The sequence below is a fragment of the Rana temporaria genome, chromosome 10 (assembly GCF_905171775.1).
Source record: "Rana temporaria chromosome 10, aRanTem1.1, whole genome shotgun sequence".
Taxonomy (NCBI): domain Eukaryota; kingdom Metazoa; phylum Chordata; class Amphibia; order Anura; family Ranidae; genus Rana; species Rana temporaria.
The window spans coordinates 148,435,386-148,448,257 of NC_053498.1; the positions used below are offsets into that span (position 1 = coordinate 148,435,386).

At 41.8% G+C, this 12,872-nt stretch overlaps 2 protein-coding genes and 1 long non-coding RNA gene across 3 annotated transcripts in view; all 3 read left to right on the forward strand.

The window, feature by feature from the left end:
- LOC120915751 (pancreatic secretory granule membrane major glycoprotein GP2-like) overlaps positions 1 to 12,872 on the forward strand; it is a 96,154-nt gene that overhangs the window by 40,850 nt on the left and 42,432 nt on the right. The window lies entirely within an intron of this gene.
- On the forward strand, positions 4,566 to 5,621 carry LOC120915757. Its single transcript, XR_005743909.1, has 2 exons — positions 4,566 to 4,773; positions 5,552 to 5,621. It is a non-coding gene; the product is annotated as an uncharacterized LOC120915757 (long non-coding RNA).
- LOC120915754 (uromodulin-like) lies at positions 7,417 to 12,070 on the forward strand. The gene is made up of 5 exons (XM_040326527.1): positions 7,417 to 7,619; positions 9,015 to 9,171; positions 10,654 to 10,726; positions 11,242 to 11,280; positions 11,785 to 12,070. Exons 1-5 carry the CDS (start codon positions 7,429 to 7,431, stop codon positions 11,847 to 11,849), a joined length of 525 nt encoding a protein of 174 aa, XP_040182461.1. The 5' UTR covers positions 7,417 to 7,428; the 3' UTR covers positions 11,850 to 12,070.

Genomic DNA, 12,872 nt, shown 5'->3' on the forward strand with positions numbered 1-12,872 from the left:
CAACACGGAATCAGCTAAAAGCAGCCCAAAGGCGAATGGAACTTTCCCTTTATAGTGCCGTCGTACGTGTTGTACGCCACCGCGCTTTGCTAGATCATTTTTTAAAAACGATGGTGTGTGGGCAACGTCGTTTTTAATGATGAAGTTGGAAAAACGTTGTTTTTTTTCATGATGAAAAATGTCTTTTTTTTTTATGCCGAAAAACGACCGTGTGTACGCGGCATAAGAGAAGGAATACAAGTAGAGAATACATGGAAGGGAGAGGAAAAGAGGGAGAGGAACAAAGAAAAAAAGGGAGAGAAAGAATAAGAGAAAGAACAGGAAAGATGACTAGAGAGAGGCATTGGGGGACAAGAAAGATAGAGAGATAAAAGTGAAAGAAAGGAGAATATAGAGAGTGGTACATCCTAAAATGTACCAGAGGGGGTTTTAATACTGTACGAGTGTAAGGGACTTGGGGATCCCTAAATGTCCGTGGGTTAGGGGCGCAAATTACTTGTCTAGCCTTAGGTGCTGAAAACCCACGCTACAAAAAATTCTACTGTTAGGGGTCCCCACAACTTGGAAAATGTATCAAGGGGTCACGGCACTAGAAAGGTTGAGAACCACTGCCCTACATAGATGTAGCTGGTCGGGTATCTGGCACCATCACCATTACGATATGAAATCTATTTCTGATACAATAAAACTTGTTGTTTTTGTGCATTTTGTTCTTGTTAATATATTTTGGGCGCTGTAAAAAAATCTCCAAAATGGAAGAAACGTCTATAATTGGGTTTTAAACACGTATGTAAAATAGTTGAAAGATTAATTTCGTAACAGAACAAGGTGACATTTTCATCAGCTATAAATATGAAATGCCTCCAGAAAAATACATCAGTCTGTGACGATGGCTTTAAAGTTAAACCGTGATAGCCCGGGGGCCAAGTCCTGCCTGGGTGAGGCCCATTTACTCCAACGTCACGGGATCTCCACCTTCTAGTTTCTACGTAAGACAGACGCTCTGCATTCCATCTGGACCAATGAGTATATAAGTAGCTGAGAGATTGGTAATTGTACACACAACCTCCACCTCTACCCAACTGTCTTTCCTGAAGGTGACGAAACTCAACTGACTACTGACTTTGCGCACTTGTTGGAAGAACATCGAGTTGTTGGAAGAACATCGAGTTGTTGGAAGCCTCTTGCAGCCCCGGAACATTTCCACCCCACATTTGTCGGTGAGTAGAAATCTTTGACTTCTAAGTAATTTATAGCTCATGGCAAGCAATCAGGATAAATTATAATTTTCCAAAGCTGCCCTTATACATTACAATCTGATTGTCTCCTTTAGGGAGGGAATATCTTGATAGAATGATGGAGTCGGCCATTGGTGGCCCTTCATTTTGGGATTGCTGGTTGGCTGGTTATCATGATCATTCTTTGGCTTCATTGCTCTCTGAGTTATATATGTTTGATATAATTTAATATAAGGACTTATTTTACTATCCAATCAATTGTTGGAAGTTTTAATGGACATTGAACAGTCAACATGTGTGTGGTGAGCTTTAGATTTTCCAAAACCATGTTATTTTGGGTTTTACTGCATTGCATTACAGGTTAAAAAAATATTGTTTGTTTGTTGTTATAAATGAATATATACAATAACATTTATATTTGTGTATATATATATATATATATATATATATATATATATATATATATATATATATATATTCATTTATTCATATCTATCTATCTATATAGACAGATAGATAGATAGATAGATAGATAGATAGATAGATAGATAGATAGATAGATAGATAGATAGATAGATAGATAGATATGAATAAATATATATATATATATGTTATTGCATATATTCATTTATAACTACAAACAAACAATAATTTTCAAACCTGTAATGCATAGATAGATATAGATCTCTATCTATCTATCTATCTATCTATCTATCTATCTATCTATCTATCTATCTATCTATCTATATCTATATATAGATATATCTATATATATAGATATATATATATATATATAGATATATATATATATATAGAGATATATATATTTTTTCCTGGTCAAAAATTGTCTAATGTGTTACACATATGAATATTGTAACATATAGATGTTTGTTTGAATTTTTTATTTTATTTTTGTATTTATTTTGTTTTATTTTGACTGTATAAAACTAATAATAAAATAATGCGAAACTCTGTAGGGCTTTTCCTTTTATTATTATTATGATTATTATTATTATTATTATTATTATTTAATTTTTTTTGCTAAATTGCAAACAGAAATTGGTTGCTCATATAGAATGTATTTTCTAGGGTCCCTGATCACCATGAAGACAACACTACTGCTCTCTGTACTGTGCGCTGTCATGGCAGGTGAGTGACGTTTGTCTCCTTTTATCCTTTAATAACACATCTGTAATTCAGAGACAGCGATCGTTCCCCAGAAATTGGAGGGTACGATCGGGGAGGGGCACAAGTTATAACAAAATTAATTAAGGATTAAAGCGGGGGTTCACCCAACAAAAAATTTCTAACATTACATTGAGCCGAGTTGTGATAATGACATTATGCTGACCTTTGTAATTTTATTGCCGTACATACCGTTTTATCTATATTTTCACCGTGGCTTCCGGGTATGTAATCTGCGGGACTGGGCATTCCTAATTGATTGACATGCTTCCGACCGGCGCATACAGCGCGTCACGAGTTGCCGAAAGAAGCCGGACTGCGAGTCGGCTCTATACGGCGCCTGCGCACCGACGTTCGGCTTCTTTCAGGAACTCGTGACGCGCTGTATGCGCCGGTCGGAAGCATGTCAATCAATTAGGAACGCCCAGTCCCGCAGATTACATACCCGGAACCCGCGGTGAAAATATAGATAAAACGGTATGTACGGCAATAAAATTTAAAAGGTCAGCATAATGTCATTATCACAACTCGGCTCAATGTAATGTTAGAATTTTTTTTTTTGGGTGAACCCCCGCTTTTAGGGAAACCCCGTATGTCTGCTAAATAGCAGTGTGGATTGCCTGCAGGTGCGGGAATATGTGCGATTTACACACGTTCCCACACCCGCATGTATGTGACTCTTATTCATGAACACAGGGAATACAACACAGGGGAAGAGTGCTGAGGGGCTCTTTGTTTATGAATTGTAACAATTTTGAAACAAGTTTGTATTTTGGAACATTTGGATACAAGTTGTAGAAGTTTGACACAAACTGGATTGTTGTGGAACAATTTGCAACAAACCGGAGATTATCGCTGATTGATTTATTTTGATCCTTGTGTTACATTGTAGTTGGATTTGAGATCTGTTTAGACTTCCACACAGGAACACGGGATGTACTTTAATGTTTTATTCTTTCTGTCTCTCTAGCGGCTGCGTCTCAATCTTGTGGAACCTGTGCTACTGATGAGATTTGTAACAATAGTACTAATACCTGTCAGTGCAATTCAACTTTCTACACATTTACAGCAGGTATGATATACTACGGTATAATAAAATGTTTACAATGGATCTCATGCCTATTAAAACTAAATATTGCATTTTCCCATAAACCATATGAGGTCCATGTAACATACATAGTACAGAAAGTGTAATGACCCGCTTACACCCGACTGGTAAATTAACCAGCAATGGAGCTCCCCGGTGTGAATGAGAAAATCCCTATAGTGTATAATGCACATCAATCACATCACCTTCTCATATTTTTACGGACAGTTCGTAAAAACTGACTCTTTTTCCCCCGTTCGTAAATGTCCGTGGTTGCAGAAATGTGCCAGTAAAAATAGCCGAGATCGGTTCGGCTTGGAACAGCTCATTGAGATTGGAGGCAGGGGGTGATTGGAGGCAGGGGGTGATGGTGGCTGCGGTGGCACCGCAGAGGGGGATGGAGGCAGGGGGAGATTGGAGGCAGGGGGTGTTAGTGGCACCGCAGAGGGGTATGGTGGCACCGCAGAGGGTGGGGGATGGAGACAGTGGTTGTTGGTGGCACCGCAGAGGGGGATGGAGGCAGGGGACGATGGAGGCAGGGGGTGATTGGAGGCAGGGGGCCTGGGGGAGATTGGAGGCAGGGGGAGATTGGAGGCAGAGGGGGATGGAGGCAGGGGGTGATTGGAGGCAGGGGGCCTGGGGGAGATTGGAGGTAGGGGGAGATTGGAGGCAGAGGGAGATTGGAGGCAGGGGAAGATTGTGGCACCGCAGAGGGGGGTGAAGGCAGGGGGTGTTGGTGGCAGAGGGGGATGGAGGCAGGGGGTGATGTGACTAAATAATTTGCCGTTATTATATCGAAAATAACAAAAATATGTTTCTTTACCTTAATATCTACCTTAAATCACATTGTTATTTGCCTAGCGTACTTGTTTGTAGCCTAAATACTGAAATTTGCACCTAAAAATGTAATTTAGTAACTTTTGTGAAATGCCAATAATAACGTGGCTGCGACAGTAAATTTCGGGTGTCGTGCCAGTAAATTTCAATCTGTTAGGTTGGCAACACTGCTTCTCATCTCAGAAATGCTGAATGAAATTTCTCTTTTCAGGAAGCCCTCCCTCTCCAAATCTAACTTGTACTGGAGCAAAGTTCAATATACAAGTGTCAAAATGTTGGTTGGAAGAACAAGGTTATAATACGTCTGATATCAGACTGAACAGCACCAACCCCGAGTGTTTCGCAGTAAATCAGAATGTGAATGGAATATCGGAGATGACCCTTCAGCGTCCATTGATAACCTCTGACTGTAACACGGTTCCTGCGGTAAGTTCTCCTGACACCGTCTGACTGTTTGTTATACAAAATAAGTAAAAACAGATACAATAAAGTCTGTATAGACATAAATGTGATAATTTAGGGTTTGCATGGAATAGAGAAGGTGTAGAACCCTTGTCATGTCTGTATTGTTGCCTTTGCCCCCAGAAGACTGTTTTACTCTATATGTATTTAAAAAAACAAAAAAATATTTTGTAAGGAAAGACATTTCCAACCAGAACCAGAACCTTTTGTTGCATATCTCAGGCTCAGAAGAACACATTAAAGTAGTAATAAAGCCTAAGGGTTTGTTTTACCCTAATGCATTCACAGCATTAATAGAAAACATGCCCGGGTACATTTACAACTCCCCCCATTATTTTAATAGGAGGAGAAAACAGAGTGACAGAGAAGAGTCCTCTGCTTCTTCTTTCACTGTCCACTCACAGGTTGGGGGGGGGGGGGGGTCCAAGGGAACCTGGACTTAGAGAAAGTGGGTTGAATAATGCTGGCCCTCAGACTGAGGACATCAATTGGCAAAAGTACCACTGGGGGAAATCTCCGCATTGAAGTTGAATATTATAGTAAAAGCTAGTTTTGTTATTTTATCTTTTGGTGGGCTATTTATTTTTATTTGGTTGTTTTGAGCTGGAGTTCTGCCCTAACCAAACTGGAGACTTGTCAGGGAATTCACTGACATTAATAGTAACTATTTGCTAATGTGCTGTTTACTGTATGGGGGTTTTCTGACCTTGCTTAATTACTTATATGCTTCCTCTCTCTACAGATGAATGCGACCCATGTCATGTACACAAACCAGCTGTATATTTTTGGCAAGACGGATCCAATCCGAATAACAAATGATGTCGTCATGAATATTTCCTGCTCCTACCCGCTGAATATGAATGTTGCTCTCAATGTGACACTGCACCCAATAATTGGGTAAGTATTATTTCATACTTTCAGGAATCCATGCTGGCTATCTCTTATAATATTGCATTCTAGCACCTACTACTCTTGTATTTCCCCTACAGTAGATGTTAAACTCACAGGTCTGTAGTTACTGCTTGAAGACCTCAATTCCTTTTTAAACAAAGGCACTAAACTAGGCTTGTTGCCAAGCTTCAATAGAAACAAAAGCTTAAATATAACTTAGCTCAACTCTCCGAGGACACATGGGTGTAAGCAACGTGGGCCAAGTGTTTTCAAGTAACCATGTCAAACTGAGAGTTCATGTTCCCACAATGGAAGAGTTTTTAAGGCCTTTGTCTCCAACCTTCCCTGAGCTTCATTGCTGCAGCCTCCGTGAGACTCTTTGGCATTCAATGGTTGTGCATTCCCTTGCCACGCTGCATGGTTTCTTCCTCCTCACGCTACAACACTACTGAGTCCTGTAGTGACATTGAGGTCAGAGTAAAAATCCATGTCATGCACTGGGAGACACTTACAGAATAGTTGAATACTGAAGAGTCTGGTGGAGGCTGCAGCACTGGACCAATGGACGGGTAGGAGACATGGGCTGCTTGTCAGATGAGTATAAAAGCATGTTTCTTAATTTTGTTCCAACCTGAAAAGATCACTTAATCATTAGTAAGACCTCATCTGGAATATGCCGTTCAGTTTTGGGCTCCAGTTCACAAAAAGGATATCGGGGAACTGGAGAAAGTGCAGAGAAGGGCAACCAAACTGATAAGAGGCATGGAGGAGCTCAGCTATGAGGAAAGATTAGAGGAAAATAAATTATTCACTCTTGAGAAGAGGAGAATAAGGGGGGATATGATCAACATGTACAAATATATAAGGGGTCCATATAGTGAACTTGGTCTTGAGTTATTCACTTTAAGGTCACCACAGAGGACAAGGGGGTACTCGTTAGGTCTAGAGGAAAAAGATTTCATCTCCAAATACGGAAAGATTTCTTCACAGTAAGAGCTGTGGTTCTGGCAAGCTCAGTAGATTGCTTTAAAAAAATGGTCTGTACATTTAGGTTAGGGTTAGAGGTTAGAGGTTAGGGTTAGGTTTTAGGGTTAGGGGTAGGGTTAGGGGTAGGGTTAATGTTAGGGTTAGGTCAGTGGTTAGGGTTAGGAGTTAGGGTTAGGGGTTAGGGTTAAGGTCAGGGTCAGGTTTAGGGGTAGGGTTAATCTTAGGGTCAGGGTCAGTGGTTAGGGAAAGGGTTAGGGGTAGGAGTTAGGGTTAGGGGTTAGGGTTAGGGTCAGGGTCAGGGTTTAGGGTTAGGGTAATATGTCCAGGGCTTAGAGAGGCTGTACCACGCCAGCTGATAGCAGGCAATCTGGGTGACAAGAGAGTAAGTAAGTGCACCCCTGTGACCCACAAGAGAAGTATGGACAAAAAATGCTTTTGGTGTACTTCTCCCAAATTATTTTATTTTTTATTTTTATAACTATTCATTTTATACTACTGTGGTGCATTTGAAATTGTATATCGCTTCATTGCTTCCATTTGTATACACAGAGCCGATGAAGATATCTAATAGGTTTGCTCTTTATCCTCAGTGCAAAAAAATGTCAGTTCTCTGTATAACATTATTGATGAATGACCACATACCTGCAAGGGTTTCTAGGTAGGTAACCTTCTGTTGTGTGTCTATTTTCCAGGAGCACAGAAATAACCGGCCCTTCAGGAAATGGAAGTTATACAGCCGTAATGATGGCCTTTAAAGATAACACATATACCACCCCTCTCTCCGACTCCGACACCCTGACAGTGGAAGATCCTATTTACCTTTCAGTGAGAGTATCAGATCTGGATGCCAACGCCTTCAAACTCAAAGTGGTGAATATTTATGCCTCTCCTACCAATTCAAGCAACCAAAAGTACTATCTTCTTGAGAACGGGTAAGTACACAGTGCGCTGGGTTAGCAGTTCTGTGTGTTCTTTGTACACTTTGACTGCAGAAATAATGTGCCCTTCTGCTTCCCTCCCTATACTGTGCCCTTCTGCTTCCCTCTCTATACTGTGCCCTTCTGCTTCCCTCCCTATACTGTGCCCTTCTGCTTCCCTCCCTATACTGTGCCCTTCTGCTTCCCTCCCTATACTGTGCCCTTCTGCTTCCCTCTCTATACTGTGCCCTTCTCCTTCCCTCCCTATACTGTGCCCTTCTCCTTCCCTCCTTATACTGTGCCCTTCTGCTTCCCTCTCTATACTGTGCCCTTCTTCTTCCCTCCCTATACTGTGCCCTTCTCCTTCCCTCCCTATACTGTGCCCTTCTGCTTCCCTCTCTATACTGTGCCCTTCTGCTTCCTTTCCTATACTGTGCCCTTCTGCTTCCCTCCCTACACTGTGCCCTTCTGCTTCCTTCCCTATACTGTGCCATTCTGCTTCCCTCCCTATACTGTGCCCTTCTGCTTCCCTCCCTATACTGTGCCCTTCTGCTTCCCTCCCTATACTGTGCCTTTCTGCTTCCTTCCCTATACTGTGCCCTTCTGCTTCCCTCCCTATACTGTGCCCTTCTGCTTCCTTCCCTATACTGTGCCCTTCTGCTTCCCTCCCTATACTGTGCCCTTCTGCTTCCCTCCCTATACTGTGCCCTTCTGCTTCCCTTCCTATACTGTGCCTTTTGTGTTGATTAGCCTTTGATTAATGTCAATGTTTTCTTATTGTTTAAAATCGATTTAATTAAAAGTACTATGTTTTACTTCTATCAATGACTTATAGTGCGTAAATTGGGACTGGCTTGTAAGGGCCCCAGAGTGTTACTTTCCCAGGGGCCCATGAAGCTATTAAGGCAGCCCTTCAGGGGATCCAACCCTTTCCCACACTTTACATTAAATATAATATATTTGCATTTGCACCACCTGTTGACGGGCTGCATTGCTCAAGGCAGGACCAACACATTATCAATCTATTGTTTCCAATAGGCCCAGTTCCCAGCAATGTGTCAGTCGGCATTGGAGGAAATACCTTTAATAAAATGCAAATTGATGTATTTAATTTGTCAATGCATTGAGAAAATCATGTAGGTGTGAGGAATTATGGGTCACAGCGCAGGAATACATTTCTTGTGTCCGGCAAAATAATTCCACCAATTACAATGTAAATTGTTCAGATATAATATACAAATAAATAATGAAGACATGCCATGTATTGTCCATCTATAATATAAAGTATATATATATATATATAATGAACACACCCCATATATTGATCACCTCTAATAGTATGTACCAGTATTGTGTTCTCATCATTAGATTACAGTAACTGAAAACTAATGAAAGGTTTTCTGTATCCAGGTGCCCATCAAGCCAAATTTCTTCTGACCAGCTAACAGTGGACAGCAATGGAGTCGGCGCTGAATCTCGATTTCTTATGAAAGTCTTCAAGATTACCAGTTCTAACACCGTCTATCTCTATGCCGATCTTGCACTCTGCACTACTGATTGTAATTCGGTAAGACTCACCATACACATAGAGGGTGTTCTGTGATTTCTGTGCCTGAAGGAGGTGGCAGGTTCTTTTTTTAGCCATACACACACATACTAGCACCAGTTTAGACAGGAGCCAAATATCCAACCTGCATGTCCTTGGAGGAAACCAACACAAGCAAGACATGCAAACTCCATGTAGATAATGCCCTGGCTGGCATTCACACTGAGGTCCCCAGTGCCCAGGGCCGATCCTAGGCAGGGTGCACAGGGTGCTTTGCACCCAGGCGCCTGCATAGGTGGGGGGTTCTTCCCTCCCTCCCTCCCTTCCTCCTCTCCTTGTTTGTGTTTATCCAGAACTAGTGTTCTGAGCATAGGTGTGAGTCCGTCCAGAACTGATGTGTCTCTGACCATCTCCTGAACTGTGTCTGCAGTCTCTGGTCATCTCCTGTACTGTGTCTGCAGTCTCTGACCATCTCCTGTACCATTTCTGCAGTCTCTGACCGTCTCCTGTACTAAGTCTTCAATCTCTGACCATCCCAGGGTAACAAATACTTTGTGGGGGAGCATCTCTGTGGTTGAGTCATTGCCATACAAACATTTGTAAAGAGGAGGAGTTAGTAAAATGACCATGCCCATGTAGGGGCGCCAGAAATATTTCTGCACCCAGGCACCTGTGACCCTAGGATCGGCCCTGCCAGTGCTACAAGGCAAGAGTGCCAACTATCAAACTACTGTGCTGCCTCAATGTCCACAGTTGGCCTTCTAATCATTGCACGGCCTTATTAGGATGCTTGGAGGTGTTAATGGACTGAAAATTAAATATTAAAGAAACCGGCTTCCCTCTTGTTTACCTGATCTGCTGCTGCTAACCAAGCAGGTAGAACATTGCTGAGTGTAATGAGCACAGTTGCTGCTGAATTAATGGCCAACCCCACACAAACATAGTGGCTTCTGAAATTGAGAAACCACCACCAGAATTCACAGTTCTGCCCATCTGCTGCAGCCATAACATGGGATGAGCTAGGGTTTGGTCCAAACCGAAGTGCATCCCTAATAAAGACAATTGGTGCTTTCATACCGATCCCCATTAAAGACAATTGACGATTTAATTGGCCATCACTAACAAAGACAATTGGTGGTTTCATGCCCATCCCTAACAAAGACATTTGATGGTGTTGCACTCATTCCTAACATAAACAACTGATGGTGTCATCATGCTGCCCCGATACAATGTAGAATAAATAGGTGATTGGGGAATATGGCTTAGAGAGATTGAAACCAATGTGGAGGGGGAATGCAAACTATTCCAGGGAAGTCTCACCATTGGAGTGATTGAAGAACATGCTGTGCCCGCATTCTCCACCGTTTCCTTTGTGGGGATTACACAGATAAAGGGACGTTGTGACTTTAGCATAACTGGGGTATTTCTTGGATACAATTTACAATTTCTTCATCAATTTCACTCGTCTGGAGTTTCTGTTAAATGACTTTTATTTCTTTACAGACCTGCACCTCTCGATCCATATCACGTGATTCCCCGGACATTGCAGGAAGGGTCAGCATCTATTTGGATGCAGGTAAGTCATCTCACGGTCACAGTTTTGTTACAGTGATTTTTTTGTGTTTCTTCAGTCACATTTATTAAATCCCAACTCCAGATGAAATATTTATCTCCTTTTTTTGTTTTTTAATAATGCGGGAAAAGGGTTAAAGCTTTTGTCAATTTTCTGTCTTTGTTCCCTGTGGGGGAGGGGATATCCCTCACTTCCCGTTCTGTCTGACACCTGTCATCTGACCAGGAAGTAAGGAGAAACGTCCCAGAGGGGACAAAACCTGCAGAGGTTCTAACCCTTCTAAAAAAATGTGTTTATTGCTCCATGTGTCCCGTATATTTACCAGACCAATAAGGGAGCAAATTGCCAATTTTTAGGGATTATTGTGAGTGATTACAAACGCTTTGACTTCTATGGAGATCACTACACAATTATTTCAGCCTACAGTGAGTGTGAATATCATACGATATATCCAGAAGAATGAGTATCAGTCCGGTTGAGATCTCCAAATTAACAGATATGTTTCTCTTTATTTCCAGCTGATACCAGTTACAATTTGGATGCCAGTTCTGCCAGCGGTAAGTAATCTCTTACATTGAGAATTTTAATGGTTTAAAGTGATGTAGCTGAACATGTTCAACCCCTTTACAGCAACAATTCCCTTGTATATGGGGGCCGGGCTGGTGGACCTCAACATCCAGCATTTCCCTTTGCTTACTGTCCCAATGACAATGGTTTTACAAGACAGAGTACAGTAGGGAAAGGTCAAAGTACCGATCAGCTTTTTTTTTGCTCTCTGGGTCCTTGTAGCAGATTTTCCCTCAATTCCTATCCAGTAAAACCATTGCCACCGTGACAGTAAATGAGGGGGAAATCCCTCCAATGCCGCCACGCTATGCAAAAGTTAAAAAACAAATATTCTGGTTGGACATACACCTTAAATTCTCACAATGTCACAATCTGGTATAAAAGTTGGCTGATCATCAGATTGCAGCTACAATGAGAACTTAGAACTGAACAGAAGATCTTCCATAGGAAGATGAAGCGGCTCCATTCCTAATATCTCCTGTGTGTTGTTCCAGGTTTCTCCATGCCTTGGACTTTGTCTGCTCTGATCTTCTCCTGGATCTTGATGAAACTGATGTAATCCCTCCGAGAACCGACCATCCCGACACCATGAGACTTTGTCATATCGTCTGCCTGCCTGCCTGCTTTATACCTGAATTATTTATTATGTTGTATTTATTGTAAAGTAGGAATTGTTAATGGAGTAGACATTATGTATATATTTTGTATCCCTGGAGAGCGCACCCTGTACTTTCTACTGTTCTTTCACATATAATAAACCGCAAAGTAATTTAATTCAAAGTGTTTCTTTGCCTTTATATTTAGTCATTGTAGGTGCTATGGTGAGGGGAAGGTGCCTCCTAAGGCATAAATAAACCCCAAAAACAGAATTGAATATATTGCAGCTCACCAGCCATTAGATGTGGTGGTCGCATTTTAGAGATCTCTATTGGTTGTGGAGTACAGAGGGTGAGGGGAACTTTGCGTAAGGAGAGATTTGTGCCTGGTGGGGAAGGAGGGGGGGGAACAGTGATTTTTTATTAATTTTTTTGCCTGTGTGTTACAGTTATATATCCCAGAACCCTACATTATGTGTGCTATTTACTCCTGCCCCCTGTACTCTGTGAGCTATTGACCCCCTGACCTCTTCACTCTGTGTATTACATACTCCTGACCCCTGCACTCTGTGTGGTATATACTCCTGACCCCTGCACTCTGTGTGGTATATACTCCTGACCCCGGACACTTCTTGTGGTATATACTCCTGACCCCTGCACTCTGTGTGGTATATACTCCTGACCCCTGCACTCTGTGTGGTATATACTCCTGACCTCTGCAGTCTGTGTGGTATATACTCCTGACCCCTGCACTCCTTGTGGTATATACTCCTGACTAGGAATGAGGTTCAGGTTTGGGACTAGCATAGTGTCCAAGTTGCCCAATCATAGTTCACAGAAATGCCCAACTAATGTATAATTTTTCTCTCATAGAGAACAACTAAACCTATTGCACTTCATGGCCTTTAAAGTTAGCTCAGATGGTTTGGAGGGGCCATTAAGGGGGCTTTTGGGTCCCAGGCAACCATATTGATAATGTGTTTTGG